This window comes from Phyllosticta citribraziliensis (assembly GCF_038025025.1).
Source record: "Phyllosticta citribraziliensis strain CPC 17464 chromosome Unknown J3D65scaffold_4, whole genome shotgun sequence".
Lineage (NCBI taxonomy): Eukaryota > Fungi > Ascomycota > Dothideomycetes > Botryosphaeriales > Phyllostictaceae > Phyllosticta > Phyllosticta citribraziliensis.
Window position 1 is genome coordinate 2,025,734 of NW_027117341.1, and position 20,453 is coordinate 2,046,186.

A 20,453-nucleotide genomic window follows, 5' to 3' on the forward strand; every position below is an offset into this window, starting at 1 on the left:
TTACAATGGGTAGCGCAATCAACGAGTTTGTGGCGCAATGGCTAGCTTTCCTGACCAAGTGAAACAAGGGGTGTCCGGGAAGCTTGGAGATTCGTCCAAATGGACTGAGGCGTGCTTGGACACGTGGTAAATCACAGTTGCAAACAGTATTGGAGGGTGACCATGAATTAGGTTGTTATGCTAGCTGACCATTTGCCCCCACTGAGTTCCTCGAAGCGCGGTTAAGCAGCAGACCCATTTTAAGTTGCCTTGTACCTCCCAAGCCAGCGCAATACATTGAATCTTCGTACGAAGGATATTCAGCACATCGTTGATCGAGGTATTCTGCTCTTCAACAGGCTCAGAGTCGAAGGTGAAAGCGCTGGCAACTTCAGTGTCAACGTCGTTGAGTGGCAGAGGGAATGTGTCTGGAGATCGTAAATGCCCGAAGGCAAGGTGTGGATGGCGCCGAAGAAGGCAGGTGAAACTCGGGCTGGTGTCTGGCCACCAACATGGTGGGAGGGGTGTCGATGGCCGTGGATTCGACGGCATTGAGCGAGGACTCGGCTGGCCGCAGGGGGGCTTGGTGCAGGAGGGCCGCCGTAGGTGTTAATCCACGAGACCAATTCCCTGGCTGCGCCTCTTCTGTTCGGCGGAAGGACGAAGCAAGCCTCGCTGGATTTCGACCGCCCGACACCCAGTGGGTGGTCTGGGATTTGGTAGTGAAAGGCCCTGTCTCCCCGTCAGTATTCTGTTCAAATTTCAAAAAGAGCACAACTAAGACTCACCCCAGACCCACTCCACTGGGAATTTGGAAGAACCCAGGTGTCGAGGGCTTCGACTAGAAGCTCGGCACTGGGCCTGTGATCCTCAAGTCAGCTTTATTCATCAGCAAAGTGAATCAACAAGACTTACCAAGACAGAGATGATGCCACCAAGGCCTCCTGCGTCCCCCCGGGCAGAATTATGGGGGAGGAGCAGGAGGCGGCCCAGTGCAGTTGGTCCCATTGCCCGCCGGCCTCGGTCGGCGACAGGCCACGAAACGAGCTGGTTTCATCAAGTCAGTCCGATGCGTTGAGCTGAGCGTCTGCGGGGTTACTTACCATGTCGAAGAAGGGGAAGTGATCTGGCACTCCGGAGGAGCGCAAAGAAAGCACCAGAAGGAAAGCAGGCGCTCGCAAGGCAAGGCGCAGAGCGCGCGAATGCTCCAGAGGAACTGCGATTGGCCGTCAGTCTTCCGAATGTCGAAAGGGCATGCAGAAGAGAGACTTACCAAACAGTGCGATGATGCCAGCAAGGCCCCCCGCCCACCTTTTGTAACGAGTGGTGAGTCGGAGGGCCAGTCAACTCGTGCCGTGCTCTGGAAGGCCTCGGGCCCCAGTTCGACACGCAGTCGCACGAGGAGCGTTCGATCGTTGAGGGGAAAAGGGTATCTCAAGAAGGAGGTTGAGTTGATGGATGTTGGTGATGAGGTTGTTGAGTGGGAACGGAGCGGAAGGATGATGAAGAGGGGAGAGAAGAGGTGGGAGGGGGCCCTTCAAGTACCCATGCGGCGGCGCCAACCCAAGGCACTCCGACTCATCACGTCCATGAACGCACCAATGGAAGCAACCATGACGTGCGTCGACTGACCATCCACCAATCAGGCACTGTCTGTTCCAATTCCCGAGCTTCCACCTGCCGCAATTGCAGGCAGCAGGTGAAGAATCAGAAGTGAGCAGAAGCGAATCAGGCGATCAAGTGACTGCAGCGTCTATGGGAAGAGCTGAGCAGGTTACGGATGGGGTTACAAATGGCATCGGGACGCCCCAGTCCGAGGCACACTTGTGCTGTAGAAGGCATCTCCGAGGTCCCCGACCAGTTCACACAACTTGCTCAGGTACATTTGATGCTGTTCGAACTACTTGCATGGGCTAAAAAAGTACATTGATTATGTAACAAACTGATTGGAAGAATCTCGCGTGCGTCGCGTTGTCTCAAAGCTTCAGTTTTACGCAAGCGCGGCAGAGCGTTTGTTCGTCCACACAAAGCACCAGTCCATGCAATTAACTGTGCGAAGTATATTTGTCCAAGCCGTCGTTCGCTCCGCGCTGCCAGTATTGCTTGTAGATGCTTCCAAAAGCGCTCGATCGATGGGAGACGCTTCGCGGGAGTTGGAATCTTGGAAACCTCGAGAATACTTGGACAGAAAAGGTTCCAGGAGTCTCTGAGCGGACATTCACCGCAATCAGCCTTCTCGCAAAGTCTCGGAGGAGGGAGACGCTTGGAGAGAGACTCAGAGCGCCGTTGGACCGACGAGCCTCCCTGCCACTGTGACCGCAACCGCGCTGACTGTCTCCCCCTTGTGCAAGCCCTGAACACGATACCCCTCCAATATTTTTCTTAAAGGAGTGTTTGAGCGCATGTGGTTCGTCGCGAGCGCAGTTGACAAATGGGGCGAGTATTGCGCAGTCCCGTGGTCTGAAAGTCGGTCTTGGGCGTGAAGGAGGACGAACAGGATGTGTAGAGCATGGAAGGCGACGACTGCTGCTTCGAAGTACGACGTAACGAAAGGTTTCTGTGAGCGTTGTGTGCTGGGAATCTGAGAGCCGTGAGGAACAACCGAGTCATGCGTGGAGTAGCAGTGTTCCCGCCTGGCAGAATTGCGACCTCGCCAGATCATTCCATCCTCGTTTCCAATGTCTTCCTTCGCGATGCTTCTACAGGAGGATCTTCATTAATCCACAAAATCCATGCACGAGTCACTTTGCAAGAAGTAATTCCGATCTTTCAGTCCGTTGTCATTGAAGGGGCCCAGTTCCCCGATTGAATCTACCCTGGACTGGCCGCTAACATGTGTCAAAGCCGGCAGGGCCGGCAACGAATCCCCCGAAAAGGAATGCTCAGCGGGCCGAGCCCGAAGAGCGCACCTCCTGCTTGGGCTTGTCGCCCTCTTCGTCGTCGTTGTCGTCGTCGTCGTCGTCCTCATCGTCGTCCTCGTCCTCGTCCTCCTCTTCCTCTTCCTCCTCCTCCTCCTCCGACAAGGGCTCGTCCTCGTCCTCCGTGATCATGTTGTCGGGACCGGCGTGGTCCGACTGTCCGTCGTCGCAGACAGACTTGACAAGGTTGAGGAGGGCGCCCTCCTCGCCTTCGGTCAGCGCGCCCTGGGCGGCTCGGAGCACCAACTCCACGATGTCGGCGTTGGTGTGCTGGTCACACCGCTTAGCTGAGGGAATATTGGAGGGCTGGGGAGAGCTTACGTCGGGGAGAGCGGGAATGAGGCCAAGGGCCATGGCGCCCTCCTCGCTCAGGGCCATGCGGCGCTGGAGCCGCTCCCACGCGGGCCAGCGCTCCTTTTGAAATGTTAGCGAATGGCAATGGTATGGTTCAGGGAGGCAAGATCATACCAGATTGCGAGTGATGTCGGTGGAGAAGCCGACGAAGTGGCGCTGTTCCTCCGCCGTGAGAGGCGGGCTGCTCCTGATGACCTCGGAGAAGTTCGCGAATTGACGCTGCTCCTCTTCGGTGAGACGGGGACCGGATGGGGAAGACATGGTGGTTTTCGGTGGTCTTGGAGGAGAAGAAATGGCGGTCTCTGTGTTGGGATAGAGGCAGGTATGGAGGTTGAAGGTTGAGCGGTGGTGTCACTTTGTGATGGGTGTCGGCGAACTCTGTGAAATTTTATACCGGGTTTCGCAGCGCGGTCCGAGGAGGACAGTACTGTCCAGTGCATTTGATAGATGACCACTCCATAGCTTAAATCGCATCAATGATCCCAGCAAATCACACTAGATTTTACTTTGAATTCCTTGAATAAGAATGGGATCTTGGAGCGGTTTGTTCAGTTGACAGACGAGGTACGGTCCACGCGGCAGGTTCTTTGTTCGAGGGACTACGCGATTCAACCAACGTCTATGTATTTGAGGTTGGAAAGTTACTCTGATGCTGATCTGACTGCCCCTGTATCTCTCTTTCGACCCAGGCGTGAGATGAGATGCGGTCAATGGCACCACGACAACTTGCAACTTCAAAATGCGCAGGGATGAATTCTTTGCAGACGACTTAGTTGCCCGACCGGATCGTGTAAGTAGTAGAGCAGAAAATCCTCATTCTCCTCCTCCTCCTCCTCCTCCTCCTCCTCTTCTGTGATTCCCTTAGATGTCCTGTTTTGCTCCACCTACTTGTCAGGAAAGAGGGCCAGGACAAGGTGCTATCGACCACGAAGTTGCCGAGGCGCAAAGTCTTGACAGAGAAACTGTCTGATGGGACGCTGCTGGCGCGGACGGTGTTGCGCGCGTATGCCATGCTAAGATGGTCGAGATACTCGCCGTATCCGTGAACATGGTGCAACATGCCCTTTTCCACGTTGAGATGGTCCAGATACTCGCCATATCCACTCACATGGTGCAATATGCCCTTACCGACAAGGTGCTGTCGACCACGGAGTTGCCGAGGCGCACAGTCTTGACAGAGAACTGTCTGATGGGACGCTGCTGGCGCGGATGGTGTTGCGCGCATATGCCATGCTAAGATGGTCGAGATACTCGCCGTATACGTGAACGCGGTGCAACATGCCCTTGTCCATGCTGAGGTGGTCGAGGTATTCACCAACGCCGTCAACATGGTGCAACATTCCCTTTCCTTCGACTGGCTTGAAGCCTGAAAAGTCAAGGGAGTCTGTATTGTGGCCAAGTTAGTAGCAGTTCTAGAAATCTGCGACACAGCACTCCTTACCCGAAATCTGTTGTAGTAGCCATTGGCCCCGTCGTTGTGGAGCAGAGTTGGCTGCATCATGGAGCATATTGAGATGCGCATTGTATTCCTCCTTCAGCCAGGCCTTCAAAGCACCAATCGCTTCATCAGAAGCCCCGAGACTGGGCCAGCCATACCATTGGAAGACGGTGGTTTCTGCAAGACCGCTCAGACCACCGAAGGGACAGGTAGATGGTTCTTGGGGCTTGACGTCAAATGTGACTGCGTTATGTCGTTGGGAAAAGAGGGCGGCCGTGCTATGCTGGCGTTGCTGTCAGCAAAATGTGCCTTCTGGGAATGCACGAAGGACTCACCTGGAACGGTTTGACAGGGGACGAGGTACTGGCCCTCCACCATGTACGTCTTGCCGCCATCAAGCAAAGAGCGCAAAGTGGGATCTGGTGCAGCATCGCTCATGCCAGGATGATGGAATCCCAGCTAGTCAGATCGGAACAGCTCTGCACCGTACGATCCGTGCTTCTCAGAGTTGAAGTTGTCGGCCGCGTACTTTTGCTCGGGTGTAAGACCGCCCAGGCTGGCGAGCGTCACAGCTTTGACGAGGCCTTTGCCGTTGGGAGCAAAGAGGCAGCTTTGGGATCAGTCAGCTTGGGTGGTCTGTCTCAAGATGGAGCTCAACTTACGCGAGCCAGATGTAGGCGTTGGGTGCGAGTTTCACAATGTCCTTTACTGATCCCAAGTCGAAGTGGCTTGTGAGAGCTTCGAGTCCTCTTGCGAAGACCGGCCCTGCAGTTCTGGCGCTCCAGCAGCACAACTTGGACTTGATCGATCCGACTGGACCAACGGAAGAGATGGTGTAGATTCTGAACGAGAGTGGGCAAAAGTAAAGATGACGGGTAGAGGATGACAGATCGACGAGGTGGTTGTGGGAGTTGAGTCGGGGGGGCGGCCGGGGGTCAGCGATGGGAACGACAGCTGGCAGGCCCTTGCGCACCTAACCCAATTGGGACTCTCTCCATCTTTGGGCAGCTTCATTCAAGGACGAAAAGATCCGGCGCATCCTTTACGCGCTGAATTTGAGCAGGAATCCTTCGCCATCTTCGTGCGAGGTCGACTTTCTTCACAATTCTTGACTTCCCACGGACTTCTCCAGCAAGGACTCTTAAAGGGTACATCGCCATAGCAGGCTTGCTGGCAAGCATCCAAGGTCCCTTTCAAACGCTCTGAGCTTGCTTCAGGGAGACAGTGACTAACACGCTTCAGCCTGCCAATTTACTGGACGATTCCAGAAAAGTCCACCAAGAACGACGCAATCCAATGCACGAAATCCGTTGAACCAAAGACGAGGGCACGCACAAGGACACACTACAGCACTACTGTTACTGGCGGAGCGGCGATCAAGCCTCCCGAGGCTCTGAAGAGCTGCACATTGATATGGGACACGATGGGTGGCTGGGGAAGGATTCGGAGAACAAAGCGACCTGCAAGGAAACAACCAGAGTTACCTCCAGCCGTTTGCCTCCAGCTACTGCTGTTCGAGAAATCCCACAACGGCTGCAGTATATGCCTGCGACGAGCCTTTACTTCTAGAGAATCTCCCGGGTGCTCTGGCCGTGGAATTCACTACTGCTACCGAACGGAAATCTCTCAGACAGGCCCTAGCGTCTAAATCGCTGTAGAACAACCATTTCGGATACCACGGAGCGAAGCTAACAAAACAACGTGAAAGAATTGCCCCTGGCCATCCTTGCCCGTCCTCGTAGTCCGCAGGTCTTGAGCTACGCCCCATCGCGTTTGCTCCAGCTTTCAAAGTATTCTGGCCCATCCTTATGCGCACCTATCGCTCATCGGTCTCCATATTCAGGCGGAATGGTTGTAACAAGACTGTAGTCGATATCTTGGATGTTTCGTAGGGATGCGCAGAGCGATCAGCAAGCAGGGGAGCGAGGGAGCCGTCTGGGCCGCCAGCTGTTGACGACGACCAGATCCACATCCTCTGGAGTTGCGAGGGGACCGCTTGGAATGGGGATGGTCCCATATCCGAATATCGTCCATGCGGGGCTGCATTTCTTTGTTTGGTCATTCGATCGAGCTGGAACTTTGCTTTGGGGGGCGTTCTTTTCTTGGGCAACAGCCCGGCCAGCTCCTACGTGTTAGGAGCGAGTCCTGAGAGTCCAGAGTGCGCGTAATAATATGATGCCAATCGATTCTCGAAGGAAACGCCGTCCTCGTTGCAAAGTTGTTCTGCAAATATCCCTGTCTTGAGACGACGTACCGTACTCTCTAGTATGCTTCAACAAGGCGCTCGGTCCCCGCTGCTGCAGAGCAACGGACGATGTTTCGTTGGCAGGGCATGGCGGGTGGCGTGAGCCTGGAAGATTCCAAAGAAGTGACGGGATTCCGTAAGGCGCTGAAGAAAGTACCTGTTTCCCATCGGCTTCAGGAGGTGACTACTCCTGCTGTTTCCTTCCCTTGTGATCAAGATGGTTCCGGCCTGTTCGACGTAGACCTAAATGCTTGTGTAGTCTTGTGGTAGCCATCGACAGGGTCGGGCGTTGTGTTTTGAGTCGGTGGCTCGAGTCGGTGGCTGCGCTGTTGGCTGTGATCTTGGAGATTGGATTCACTTGCGAAGAGGAGACGCAAGAAGATGACCTGCACAAATGGAACGCCCCCCAGGAGTGGAGGAGATTCCTGTCAACGTACGGTAGATAGGGTCTGGAGGGGCGACGAGATTTGACGTGGAGAGGAATTCAGGGTCCAAAAAAGAGTGCCCGCGGACATCGCACGCAGCGACATGACTCAGGTTTCTTGCAGCCTCGCTGGATCAAAATCCACCAGCGATCCCAGAAGACCACCGCGCGTTTTGTCGCGAACCATTCTTGCATCTCAGTGCGACAGATTTCTGCCCCGTTGCACTCGGGAGTACAGTTTGGCTGCGCACAGAGCAGCCTACGTCAAATTTGGATCCTCTTCGACCCTCGGAGCACCACGAGCTCCTCCAAGTCCCCTGACGGTTTGCGCTCGCTCCAACATCGACCAAATGGCCCGTGGTAAGTGGATGTCCTACTGAGAGAACATATTATTGACGGTCTTCAGTTTTCCACTCAGCAGACGCAGCGCGCGCGGCCTCAAAGGTCAAGGATCCACCCACTGCCTTCACCTGACCCTCCACACCGCAGTCGAGCGAGTGCCGGACACAAGCACTTCTGGCGTATTGACCGCGTCAGAATACACATCTGGGCCCGAAATTCGAGGATACGACGGCTGCCGACACTCCTCCGCTCCTCTTTGGACTGCGCTTGGATTTCGACCCCTGGAGACGAGACATGGCGCCGATCACACAATTTGGGGGTACCAGGACGCGGAAAGGTCGACAGCATCCATCGAAGGCCCTTGGAGACATCGAGGATCGACAGTGTTGGGGAAGAAACAGGTTGACAGGATCCATCAACCGTCGCGGGAAACGCCATGGGTCTCAGCATTTCGACGAGTTCGAGCGAGCCGGTGTGCCGACGCATGTCCCTATCCGAATGGTTCTTCAAGGTTTGGGACTGCATGTACCCATTAGAGCATTGCACTAGGACCCTTCCACGATCCTTTACCTCTATCGACTTTCTCCGTCACTGCTTGTCCCGCACAACTGTCAACGCACGGGCCCTTGAACGCGCGGACCGTGCGTTTTGGTTTAAACCGAATAGGCAGTTTTGGGCCTGGGACTTCGCTAGCGCGGTAGCAAGCTCTGGTGACCAAAGGAAGAGGTATTTCGGCTTTCTGAGAGGCTCCATGACTTCCTGGAAGGATTTGGAGCCTGCCAGCCCAGAATCACCCGATCAAGGGCAGGGAACGGGAGGCTATTCGGCAGCACATTGCGTGAGGCCATTCCTTCGCTGGATCTTTCGAATCTGGGCAGCTGTGGTACACCAAGCTGACAAAAAAACAGCAGTGCACATCCGAATTGAGTCTGGAGGGCGTGAGACCCTTGATCTGGCCCCGGGCTGACCTATCTTCAAATGCTTGTCCAAGCATGAACCCGTCGTCGCGGCCCACTCCGTACTACTCTTTCTTTCCTTGTTGGAGGTATTCCACTCAGTTAGAGGCTCCACACACACTGAGCTGCCGTTTCTCTAGCCACACTCTCCATCACAAGCGCGTTCTGGAATCAATCGGAACAAGCCAATTGCCAGCAATCGGTGGAGCTGGGACCCCCTGGATTTCGTCAGCCAGGCGCAAGAACACGGAGCCCAATGACCAGTCATCTTGGTTCGATGTGTCGCTCCCCAGCTCCACGAATGGTGGGTGGTGCTTTTCTTGAAAAGAATGAGGTTGGAGAGGGCGGTGAACATTTCGGCTAAAGCCCTGCTCTACCGGCAGACCCCAGCTCCACTCGAGCCCCTTGAGGAAAAGCGTGCGATAGCGCCGACGGCTTAAATCCAACGTCGCCGACGACCTCGCTCCTGCAAAAGCTTAGATAAAGCCGACGCATATGCATGACAGCGCGATTTCAGAGCGGGGCGGATACGCCCTACGCCCTGTCTTGGCTACAAGACAACTTTCCCGCTATATAAGCTTAGCTGGCCTCAATTGACGTCCGTTTCCGAAACCTCCGTTTGCTGCAACAGATCCAAAGCTCGTCGCTATTCCTCTTGAAATTTTACAGCTCCGTCTACTCCATAGTCATCATGCCGGCCAAGGTTGCGATTCTCACCAAAAACGCTCCCCCGCCGTTGCCCGGCGTCCTGTCTCAGGGCATCGTTGCCAATGGCACCGTCTTCTGCTCCGGCCAGGTCGCCGTAGACCCCGCCACTGGCAAGATGGTTGAGGGCGACATCGCAGCACGCACGGTATGTCTCCGTCTTCTCTCCGCCGCATTCCGCGCTTCTGACTGAGCCGCACCGTAAAACGCGCGGGAACAAACGCAGGAGTAATCACGGGGACGCTCGCTAACTACTCCTGCAGCACCGAGTCATCAAGAACCTGCAAGCGGTCTTGGAGGCTGCGGGCACCACCATCGAAAATGTCGTCAAGGTCAACGTCTTCATTGACAACATGGACAACTTTGCCAAAATGAACGAGGTCTATATGCAGTACTGGGGTGACGTCAAGCCGTGCCGGACGTACGTATCCCCCAGCCATTTCCTCCATATTTTGCCCCTTTCGAACCGACGCTTATTTTGTATCCCAGATGTGTTGCCGTCAAGACTCTCCCGCTCGGCACCGACGTCGAGATTGAGTGCACCGCGGTCCTGCCGTAGGTAAATATCTCGCATGCCATCGGAACCCGCCATTTTCTTACTGGGAGCTGTAGGTCTGCTTCGCCGAAGCTGTAGAGCGTGCCGTTCGTTCTTTTCGTTCAAGACTAGGGCTTTTGTCAGTCTATTGAGCTTCTTCTGCAGGAATGGAAGCCCTGAAATTGTGCGCCTGGGAAGCACCGGGACCTTAGGCGTCGAAAATTGCGTCGGTCGCTGTTTGCGCTGATAGTTGCCTCGCGTTCTCGGGCTCGTCCTTGGTATGGACTGCGATGGAAATGGCTCCTTCATGATAGAAAAGACACGAAAATGAATTCTTTCCTTTCTGCAGCGCTTCCTGAATGCTCTTGGCCCACGGTTTGACAATGCCTTGCGCAGCCGCTTGTTTGCAATGGAGGTTCGATGAGAATCCATTTGCTTGTCCGGCCTGGAAAGATCCCGAGGACCCTTTTGTTCCTCCTTGATTTCCCAGCGCGTCATGCGCTATCTTTTCCCGTTCACTGAAAAATCCGTGTGCCCCTCCGCCTGTCTCCTTTTGCCAGTGTCCGAGAAGAAGTGCTTGTGTCCCACAACTTGGAAGGAAGGTTTCCGGGGCGCTTGGGAAATGCGGGGGCCGAGATGGACGGTTCCTGATTTACTTGATCAGCTCGGAAAGTAGCGGCGGGATGAAAGGGAATCACAGTCCAACAGGACCGCCAGACTGGTTGGAAACGTGGAGGGGCTATTCCGGATGCATAATTCAGGCGCCTGGGTCATCTCAATTGCGCCAGCGGGCGGCATCTCTGCGTCTGGACTAGTGCGAAGCCAGTTCGACTCTGGATATAAAAAGGGCCTTTGCTTCGCCGGTCTTCCAGCACCCACCTTATTTCTGCCCTACGGAAGAACAATAGTGGCTTTTACGATTTGCACATTGAAACCCCTCTTGAGAGTGGTCGCATGCAGCCTTGCCCATCACCAAACCCTCCGAGTCTCTACGGCGTTTGGTGGTGATTCATGGGTACGAAGTTGGCAGCGCAAAGTGACGGAACCGTCTTGTGTACTTGCTACCTTTGCCCTCCAATGGCACTGGTGGCTTGCGAAAGTTCCTACATTCAAGTGACGTAAACTCCCAGGCGCAAGGAGGCCTTTCAAATGCGCCCACATGGCGGTTGTTTGCGCCCGTTGGGCCCCTCTATGCCGAAACCCACTAGTACAAATCGAGTCCTGCTACGGGTATAAATACCTCACCCGCTTCTCAACTACCGACGCCATCCCACTTCCACCTCGAAAAAGATAGAATACGCAGTTGAGCGACCCTTGTTACGGCTTATGTTTATGAAAGCCTTGGATCATCACCAAGTGCCTTGGTCTCTACAGCCCTTGGTGGTGATCCAGCGGGCGGCACAAATCAACAGAAACTTGCCTTGTTTTCATTTTGGCCCTGTCCGTGGCCTTGGTGACTCGCGGCGATTCCCACACGTACCTAAGCGGATGAGATTTTTCCGCGTAGGCGCCTCCACGCAGGCGACCCTTCCAGATACTCCAAGCGCCTTTGCCTTCTCCGACTGCGCCCGCAATTCGGCTAAGCGAGTCCTGCTGCGGGTATAAATTCGGCCTTCGCCCTCCCAAAACCATCCCTTTGATCCTACAAGCCGGGCACAACGACATCCTGTCTTACGTGATTCAGCCTTGATACTTGGCGCCTCTCTCATCGCTGAGTGCTTCAACTCTCTACTGCACTTGGTGGTAGTCCGGCGAGCGTCGTAAAACAACGGACTCTAATAACCGCTACCTGAGCCTGCCCAATGGTCTGGTGGTAACAACAGTTCCGACATACGCACTTTTTCATTGAGTCATTGGCCTTGTGTTGGTGCTCGGGGAAAAAGCTACTGTGGTTTTGCAAAATGCTGTTCTATCCTCTATGCTACGAAAACGTGCCAAACCGCGGCGGACTTTTCATCACGTTGCGGAGGCTTCAAGATGAGGGAGTGTACTTTGGAGCTCCAGTCTATTTTGTGAACTTTCAATGAAGTTGCATTTTGGCTTGTGTACCCGGCCACACGAGAAACAGCCGGCCCTCCTTGTCGCCATCGTAGCCCTTGTCCTCATGCCGTTCAGACCTTGGGAGAAGTCTTGCCGGTCAGCCATCCGGCCGCCTTCTTGACCCAGGCCTTCAACCTGCTGCGCCTTTGGCCCTTGCCCTTGCCCTTGTTCTTGTCCTCCCTGGTTCCTCCAGCCATTCCGTTCTCTGCCGGCACGCGAGTGGCGGAGACCAAGCCTGTGCCATTGTGGGGAGCATCTTGAGGGGCCACGCCGGCAGTCGAGGTGGGAGAGTTGCGGGGAACCCTCATGACGTTGGAGTCCTCGCTGGCTCCGCGGAATCCTAGTTTCCGGTCAATTTCAGGACGACAATCGTGAGGAAGGTCTCGCTTACTTGGCTCGTAGCTGTCCAGAGAGTCAAGGACAGTGATGTGCCTGCCAGGAGTAGGCGTCGCATACCCGTCTGTCAAATCTGTTAGTGATAATGTGCGTAGAGGATATGAAACTGGACAGTAAGACTCCATACCAGGAAACGAATCGAGTCGCAGGCAAATGCCGAAGGTTCCCTCGACTCCCGGAGGGATCTCGTTGAAAGGATGGGGGGCTCTTCTCTGGAGATGATAGGTCGGCATGATGGTAAAGTGGGATGCGGAACTTGCGTGCGTGTAGCTGAGAGAGAAGATCTTGCCTTTGGTGTTGCGGAACTTCTCTAAGGATTAGTCGTTTCTCGGCACTGCTGGAGATTCTGGGTCGACAGGTCCAATCGAACCAAGTACATTCAGCTGGTGAGCGACAGAGAACCATTGTAAAAATTCAGGGCAAATTTCGACTGGATTTCGAACGCATGATCGCAATATTCCATAGCTCTTGAATCATGAATGCAGCTTTGATTCAATCTTGGAATGCTTCTTGTGGGCTGGGTGTGCTTGTATCGGCGTTTGCTTACATCGTCGTGGAGATATCTAGAAGTAAGTCGGCCTGTCCTCCCACCTCCAACACGAAACACGCACCACAAACGCACCTCTCCCCTCCCATCCCAATTCAAGCCCCATCAATCCATCTTGTCTCAGCTCGATCTACTTCAAGCTTCCTCTTCCTGTCATTCGAGTCGTGCCTTCGCGCTCTGTCGTTTCCGTCGCCGTTTCGGCGCACGGGATCTGGCGCTCGCAGACCAAACCGGTGAGTCAACTCCAAGTTTGCGACCAAGCCGCGTCGCACTCTCTCTTCCCTTTCCCCATGACGAGACCTTGGCAGAACAGAATCGAGTCCTTCTCTCGGTCCTGCGATTGCGCATCGCTGAAGCCGCCTCGTGCTGGTTTCACGGTCGCGCAATCGCCAGTTCAACCAGAGATTGCGACGCTGCGAACAACCCAAGCTACAACCATCTGAGCCTTTCATCCTTACATGGCCGTCCAGTATGTCATTTTTCCTTCAAGTTCCCCTTTGCTGACTTGTTTCCTCCCGAGCAGACTTAGCGGCGCGCGTTTCTTCCGTGTGCGGCGGCTTTTGGCTTGGTGACTCTCACCTCCCAGCCAGACTTTTGGCACGCCCTGCATCTTACAATCCCATCTCAGTAAGTTTGTCCCCATCTCAACACTCTTCCCTTTACGGGCGTGATGACCACATTTAAATTTGCACGACCGTGAGGGTGCACCCAATGATCGTCGATCCTCCTGATCCCCTTGCCTTTCCTCGCCGAACTCTCCCACCTTCACCGTACCAACGCTAACCTTTTCAATATCCCAAAAGGTTCATGTGCCGAAGCCTTTGTATTTCGCGTCGCATCGCCTGTTGGCAGAGATCCTCTGGGCCCTTTCGAGGCCGCACACAATATGGACAAGACATTCCCTGGAGCAACATCGAGCAATTTCCGGTCTCCCTTTGAAAGGCTTTGTAAGTCCTTGTCGCTTTGCCGACCTCCACATGATGACCGTACTATTTTCAAGAGCGGCGTTGCCGCGTGGCTACACACAATCTCTGAGCCATCACATCTCGTCTTCCGCACTCGTCCCACATCTTAAACACCGCGCTGATTCTCAGACAGATTTCGATACTCGAGCAACGCCCACGCAGGCAGCACCAGTAAGTCCGCACTGTCGCTCCGCGATCAACCGCAACGACCTTTGCATGATGAAGCCACAGAAGTTCATGGACATGAGCAGTTTTGCCACTGATTCAACCAACCTTACTGATTTCCGCCCTCTCGTTTGTTTTTCCTCGAGCTTTAGCGCACATGCTTAACTTTTGTGATTTGGTAGACACCGTATCTCGAAGCAGGCATCAGAGCGCAATGCATCTTGGCCTCCACCTCTACCTGCTTTCATTCAATGCAGCAAAGATAACCCAAATAAGTTTTGTTCCCTTTTTCCATTTCAGATACCTGATGACGCAGAAAGCAAGAATTTGAGAGGTCCCGCCGGCCGAATGTAAAAAGCACCACGTCTGATCCACCTCCCCTATTCCACTGTCTTGTTATGAATACAAGAAAAATGGCTAACACAAACCGTACGTCGACAGGGCTGCCTTCAACGGAAGGCTTCTGACAAGTCACCAGACAATCAGTGAGTGCACTGATTCCCCGCTTTCCCCTTTCCATCGATCGTGACGACAGCTTTGGGTTGATACACGTGATTCTCCTCTTCCTTCTTCTGACATCTACACTTCGCTTTTCATTTCGAAGCCCATGGTACAAACTTCCGCTGATTCATTGTGCCCTGCAGAACTGCACCGCCGGTCAGTCACTCCCCTCCTATCTCAGCCCCGACTAGCCGACCATGGCGCATGATTTCGTCTTGGATATCTCGGCCATCCTGAACGGACACAATTTCCTCTAAGGCGCGCCTGGTAAATCCATGCGACAGGTAAGTCCATACACATACCACATCCACCAGTATCCTGTGATGAACCAATCAAGCATGCAAATGAGTGGCTTGAACGAGCACATGACTTTACAAAACATCTGACATACTCCTCCTCCCGTCTTGGTCCTCTTGCACCTTGAAAGCAATGGCTGACATTCCTCGTGTAAGGACAGCACACTTTTCAGGCTCTCATTCGGACGAATTCGGTACGTCATCCCAGCGTTTTACTTTTTTTTTCCCTTGCAAATGATGAACGACTTTTCGGTGTGGAGCGCAAGTTATTTGCTGCGTGAACACACACAGTTTCCTTTTCTGATTCGCAGGATCGATTGCTGTCTATCTACATGGTTGCTTTTTGAGCACATTCCGGTCGCTGACTTCTCCCATTGAACAGGAAGATCATGCTCCTCCGTGTCCGTAAGTTCCTGCACCCTTCTCTTCCCTGCCGTACACCATGATGATCAAATCTCTAACGAGAAGTGGGCACTGTCCGCTCCAAGACTGATTACACATGTTTTTATCTATTTTGCCGAACTGATTGATCCAACCCAATTCACCTTGTTTGATTTTCAGAAATTTGCGGACGCTGACTTCTCACAGTTGATACTGCGAACTCCCTTTCGTGCAACAGTAAGTTTCCTACCCTTCCTACTCCCTGCCCTACTCCATGATGATCCAAATCTATCTTACATGAAGTGGACGCTGTCCGCTACAAGATCGATTAGATGCGTTTTATCTATTTTGCCGAACTGATTCATTCTACCCTCTGTCTATTCTGGCTCGCTGTTGCGCATTGCCGACGCTAACTCCCAGTCGACAGGATTACTCTTTCATATTCGCATACTTAACACGCAGGGATGGTGCTTCCCTCAAAACTCCAACGCGCCGGTAAGCTCTCTTCCCCGTATACTCGCGAGTATCCTCGCTAGTCCTTACATTTTAAAGCACCCGACGCTTCACAGGCTTCCGCAGCGCTTCTTTTGCACCACCGCCACGAAAGTGCCTCCAAATATGGCTGATATCAACGCAAGTAAGTGGCAACTCCCCCCACACACTTCCCCTTTGAATGATGAGCCGTGTCGTCATGCTTTTGAGGTCGGGCTTTTCTACTCGATCGACGAGATTCCCACACACTTCTGATTTCATCAATTGCTTTCTTTACCTTTCTACACACATGTTTTTTGCAGGAGCTGACATTCCAGACTGAGGCAGTGCTTGCTTGGCCCACACAATACGATTCCCGCATGTGAGTGACCAATCCCCTCCTCGCGCCATTATTGCAAGTGATGAGTCCCTGATGTTGTTCTGAGGTCGAGGTTTGCTTCCTGATCGAAGATGTCATCTAACCGTTCTGACTGTTTTTGCAACCCTCCCGTTTCTTTGCATTTAGGTTCCTGGCGATAGCTAACATTCTGTTGAACTAGAGAGCCCCTCGTACAATCCTGAGAATCAACGCAGGTAAGCTGTGCTCCTCACCTGCTTCCCTTTGCCCGGTACATGATGATTGAAACTCGCGGAGAGAATGACGACATTTTCGGCCTTCTGATTGCCTTTCCTCCTGCTCTATTTGTTTCAGCTACTTCATTCTGACCCGCTGACGCTGTTTTGTTCTAGGAATCGTTTGTAGCGAAGCGCGTAAGTATTTCCCTCCCCAGTTCCCTATCTACCCTTCCTGTGATGTCAAATTCTTGCAGAAGTCGACGTTGTGGGCTTAACGGCCTGCCCTGTCGACGCATGATCTGGACTACACTCATTCCATCTGATGCTCTTTGCCACTACTCGATTCATCTCGAACGTTGCTTCCATCCCGAGGTAACGGAAAATTCAGATCACGTTACGATTGACGCGAATTCGAGTTCCCACCGGTAAGTCTCCCCTGTCTTCATCTCTGTTTCCCACCCTCGTATGATGATCCAATCTCTTTGACTGCCGATTTTGTCGGCTGTATGACTACTTAGAATGATTTTCTGATTCCTTTCCGTCTTTTTCGAATCTTGCTGTTCTCCGGCTTTCGCGAAGAATCCAAGCTGATGTTGCGCCACCGCAGATACTGTCATCGATCGGTACTCGCGAAACACAACAAAGGTCAGTCTTGCCACTCTTTTGTTCGCCCTGACATGACGAGAAAATATATATGGAGGCCGACACGCGCGGCCACGTGACGCTTTAGTAGTTTTTCTGACACGCCTTCTGTTTCCTCTGGATTGAGTGCATGTCCAGACCTTCCTTTGACTGACTTCGATCTCTGGTGGACAGCACCGTCTTCAACTCAATGCATTCCATGCTGGTGAGTCTTCCGCTACTCCTTCTCCATTCTCCCTGACATGATGAACAAACTTTTCCGACTGTTGACACCGTCGGCTGTGTGGACACACAACTATTGCATATGACTATCTGAGTTCTCTTTCCTTCGCTTGCAATCCGCTCTGAACATCTAGAAAATTCTTACTAAGCCCGTGCATATCCAGGAAGCAACTTTCATGGTCGTTCGTCCAAGTAAGTCCTCCATTCTCCCCCTTCTTGCCTTTTTCCTCAGATGATGACCATGACCAAGTCGAGGCCGACTTCGTCGGTCCATGGAGCACTTGGATGCGGCATCTGATCCGTCTAAATTCTTCTCCACTCCTCCGAAGACCGCATGGGCACCGGCTGACGACCGGCATACTTAGTTCAAGTCACCCTCACTGTGATCACATTCAAGTAAGATTAGCGCCCAAATCTTCCTGTCGCTCCTTAATGATTACAACCTACCACTTCTGAGTTCGACGATGTCTATCCATGAAAAACACTTTGTTACCTAACATTGTGTTCCCTTGCACGTCACTGATTCAAGCAACACCGAGATATTCAGTCAGCCCCGCGGGAGTAGGACTACTGCTAACATTTGGTGCTACCAGGCAGGTCTGCTCCATTCCTTTGCTCAGCCAAGAAACTTGATGAAGCCGTTGCCGAAATGAGTAAGTTACTTCGTCCCCTCATCCTTCCAATGCCTTCCACAACATATTCCTGATGATGTCAGATTGGAAGAGAACTGAACGACTGGCTCGACCAGCTGTTGATGCACACACTTTTTCTGATCCCGTTTTATCCTTACACTACCACCAATGAATCTTCCACCTTGACAACTGCTAACAATTTGATGAATAGATGCGGCAAGCAGCTTTTTACGTACGTTGTTCGGCCCGTCCATTCCTTTCCCCTCCGCATGATGGATACATACATTGGGAAAAAGTTCTGAACGACTGGACTGCAGCCGTTGACGTATACCTTTCATTTCTGACACTAGCCACATTTTCCCACCTCCAAATCCGTGAAATTCATTGCCGCTGACGCATGACAGGACCAGAATAGCTTCAGTTGCCCTCAAATCGCATTTTCGGCGAACAAACAGCCTTTCAAGTAAGTTGTTATGGCCTTCCGCCAACAAAGCTCTCAACCATTAATTACCACAACCCTCGAATGATGATGATATATTAAGCTCAGGAAACTGAACGACTGGCTTGACCAGCCGTTGACGTACATACGCACACTTCTGAGCCCCATTGCTTCTGCCCCTACCTCACTCCCGAGTCTTCTGTATTGCACTGGCTGACGCAAATAGCCAACCATGTACAGATGCTCCGCAAAAACTGTCCTCTTGTCCATTCGGACGCTTCCATGCCAGGAGTTGTGCGGAAGACAGCCTTGCAACCGTAGTAAGTCGCCCTGCCCCCTTGTTCTCTTTCACCCCTTCATGACGATACTCCCAAACAGTTCAGTGATCTGAACGACTGGCCTGACCAGCCGTTGACGCCAAACCCATATCTGACCCCGCGCACCGCTCTTCTATCCATCGCAAGGTGCCGAGTTGAAGACGGCTGACGCGCAATACATCTAGACGTGCCCTCTCAACCCCTGAGCAAGCCGGCCCAACCCCATTTTCTGCAACTACTTGTCCAGCAGGGGAAAGAGTAGCCGCTCCCATCTGCAGGTCAGTCTGCACGAAGCCGTCATCGCCAGAGCAGCCGACTGAGCCCTGATTGTCGAGACGCGCGAAGCCGACCGGCGCGGCCTGCTGCTTGGTGTTGTTACACAGAAAAGCCGATATCTCTCCAGCCCGTCGAGCTGCGAAGCAGATACGCGCTCTGTTAACAACAACCACGCAGTAAAGAAAAGGGTTGGGCATTCCGTCTGTTTGCACATTTCGTTTTGACAGGTACGCCGCCTCTCCTCCGTCTCCTCTGCTCCAGAGCGCGCACATGATGGAAAACTCGAACCCATGGCTTGCATGAGTACCGAATCTGACTGTCCGGTCATGACTACACAACTCGCGTCTGAGCGCTCTCTCCTTTCCTTTCTCCATCATCTGGGACTCCCCCTCGCGGAACCGATCGCTAACGCACAAAACGCACGTATAGGCTACACTCCGCGCGGGAGAAGCCATTTCGTTGTAAGTGTGTCCACACCCTACCCTCCTATCCTTCGCTCCCTGGGCGCATGCATGATGAGACACGCACGCATGGCTTACATGAGTCCTGGATTTGACCGTCCAGTGGTGACTAAGATATTAGCGTCTGAGCTTTTTGCGCCCCGAATCTTCTTTCGCTTGAGTCTCGTTTGTTGCGCGTTGGCTAATTCATGGAACTGGTGGGCAGGTCGGCGGTGGGTGTCGGGCTAGGGCGTCAGGGCGGTGCCGCGGTGCTGTGTTGGATGAATCAAACTGCCGTGTTTTTCAGGGTTGCGTGGCGTTGTGGTGACTTTGGATAGGCAGGATACGTTGAGGCGTGGAACAAGTGTGCGATAGCACTGAACGACGAAAGAAAATGGTTGACAGGCAGAGAAAACTCCACCCGGGTCCTGATTTCTCAAATGATGGCCCGAAAGATGCAAACCCAGACCCTCGTATCCCAAACGCCTTGAAACGCCTCAAATACAAATCGAGCCCGAGCACAGCGCCTCAATCCTCGCTGCGGTCCCTCCGATAACGGTCGTCCCTGGTGGCCTCCTCTCCGACCTCCTTCTTCATGGCGTCTCTCAATCTCTCCTCCTGTTTTCTCCAGTGGCTGCCCTCCTCGTAGTCTGCGCTAATGCCGAGGGCTTTCCGCAGCTTCTCGCTCTCCTCGATCTTAGCGGCGGCGAGCTCGTGCACTTGGTGCGACTTGAGCTTCTGCGCCTTGGACTTGTCCATCCGGTCATTCGAAGACTCGGCCTCCTTCTGCAGCTTTTTGCGCAGGGCGTCGCATTGGTCGTCAATGTCGTCCTCGTCGACGCTGGGGCGCGTGTTAGCAAGGTTCGTCTGGTGGTTGCGGCGGTGGTCATGCGCACCCTTCGTCCTCCAGCCGGTCTCTCAGCTCAAACACCTTGACTTCGATGGCGCGCTTGCGGTCGTGCTCGAGGATCTCGCGGTCGGGTTGGCGCTGGCGGTGCTGCTTGATTTGGTCGTAGTCCTTGGTGTAGGGCGCAGCGTTGTCGCGCGGCCTGAGGAGCGAGAGGTTGCGCTGGACGTAGCCGGATGTGCCACTGCCGCGCGGCGTCGAGAGGCCGACGTTGGAGGACATGTTGGTTGAGGTTGTTGACGGAATAATGAGTGTCGTCGGCTCGGAGGTTTGAGGTTCGCCGCAGCAGGCCGTGGCCAGTGAATTCGTAGCCGCAGCTCCGCAGTGGACGCAGGTAAAGTGCG

General features: G+C 53.5%; 5 protein-coding genes across 5 annotated transcripts; 1 reads left to right on the forward strand and 4 right to left on the reverse strand.

The window, feature by feature from the left end:
• Window positions 1–154: 154 nt before the first annotated feature.
• J3D65DRAFT_620339 (uncharacterized protein) lies at window positions 155–1,469 on the reverse strand. Its single transcript, XM_066799857.1, has 5 exons — window positions 1,253–1,469; window positions 1,083–1,195; window positions 895–1,026; window positions 768–840; window positions 155–711 (listed from the first exon to the last, which is right to left on the reverse strand). The coding sequence occupies exons 2-5, from the start codon at window positions 1,083–1,085 to the stop codon at window positions 377–379; spliced, it is 543 nt and encodes a 180-aa protein (XP_066657223.1). The 5' UTR covers window positions 1,086–1,195; window positions 1,253–1,469; the 3' UTR covers window positions 155–376.
• A 1,392-nt stretch (window positions 1,470–2,861) lies between these two features.
• Window positions 2,862–5,703, reverse strand: J3D65DRAFT_693766 (uncharacterized protein; the record flags this gene model as incomplete). The annotated part of the gene is made up of 9 exons (XM_066803969.1): window positions 2,862–3,167; window positions 3,219–3,311; window positions 3,366–3,553; window positions 4,140–4,389; window positions 4,448–4,635; window positions 4,693–4,967; window positions 5,180–5,299; window positions 5,352–5,462; window positions 5,663–5,703. 9 exons carry the CDS (start codon window positions 5,701–5,703, stop codon window positions 2,862–2,864), a joined length of 1,572 nt encoding a protein of 523 aa, XP_066657224.1.
• A 3,369-nt stretch (window positions 5,704–9,072) lies between these two features.
• Window positions 9,073–10,311, forward strand: J3D65DRAFT_620344 (Endoribonuclease L-PSP/chorismate mutase-like protein). The gene is made up of 3 exons (XM_066799858.1): window positions 9,073–9,509; window positions 9,625–9,782; window positions 9,851–10,311. Exons 1-3 carry the CDS (start codon window positions 9,348–9,350, stop codon window positions 9,918–9,920), a joined length of 390 nt encoding a protein of 129 aa, XP_066657225.1. The 5' UTR covers window positions 9,073–9,347; the 3' UTR covers window positions 9,921–10,311.
• Window positions 10,312–18,225: 7,914 nt separating this feature from the next.
• Window positions 18,226–19,538, reverse strand: J3D65DRAFT_303392 (uncharacterized protein). Its single transcript, XM_066795216.1, has one exon. The coding sequence runs from the start codon at window positions 19,215–19,217 to the stop codon at window positions 18,549–18,551; it is 669 nt and encodes a 222-aa protein (XP_066657226.1). The 5' UTR covers window positions 19,218–19,538; the 3' UTR covers window positions 18,226–18,548.
• A 192-nt stretch (window positions 19,539–19,730) lies between these two features.
• J3D65DRAFT_645272 (pre-mRNA-splicing factor CWC21) lies at window positions 19,731–20,331 on the reverse strand (the record flags this gene model as incomplete). The annotated part of the gene is made up of 2 exons (XM_066802202.1): window positions 19,731–20,043; window positions 20,099–20,331. The coding sequence occupies 2 exons, from the start codon at window positions 20,329–20,331 to the stop codon at window positions 19,731–19,733; spliced, it is 546 nt and encodes a 181-aa protein (XP_066657227.1).
• Between the last annotated feature and the right edge of the window lie 122 nt (window positions 20,332–20,453).

What these genes read in the sequence shown, in the direction of transcription:
- J3D65DRAFT_620344 (XM_066799858.1), top strand. Translation starts at nt 9,348, where the DNA reads ATGCCGGCCAAGGTTGCGATTCTCACCAAAAACGCTCCCCCGCCGTTG. An exon ending in GCGACATCGCAGCACGCACG is followed by an intron (nt 9,510 to 9,624) that starts GTATGTCTCCGT and finishes CTACTCCTGCAG; the next exon opens with CACCGAGTCATCAAGAACCT. An exon ending in GACGTCAAGCCGTGCCGGAC is followed by an intron (nt 9,783 to 9,850) that starts GTACGTATCCCC and finishes TTTGTATCCCAG; the next exon opens with ATGTGTTGCCGTCAAGACTC.
- J3D65DRAFT_620339 (XM_066799857.1), bottom strand. An exon ending in GTGGCATCATCTCTGTCTTG is followed by an intron (nt 841 to 894) that starts GTAAGTCTTGTT and finishes TGAGGATCACAG; the next exon opens with GCCCAGTGCCGAGCTTCTAG. An exon ending in CCCAGTGGAGTGGGTCTGGG is followed by an intron (nt 712 to 767) that starts GTGAGTCTTAGT and finishes ACGGGGAGACAG; the next exon opens with GGCCTTTCACTACCAAATCC.
- J3D65DRAFT_303392 (XM_066795216.1), bottom strand. Translation starts at nt 19,217, where the DNA reads ATGGCTTCTCCCGCGCGGAGTGTAGCCTATACGTGCGTTTTGTGCGTT.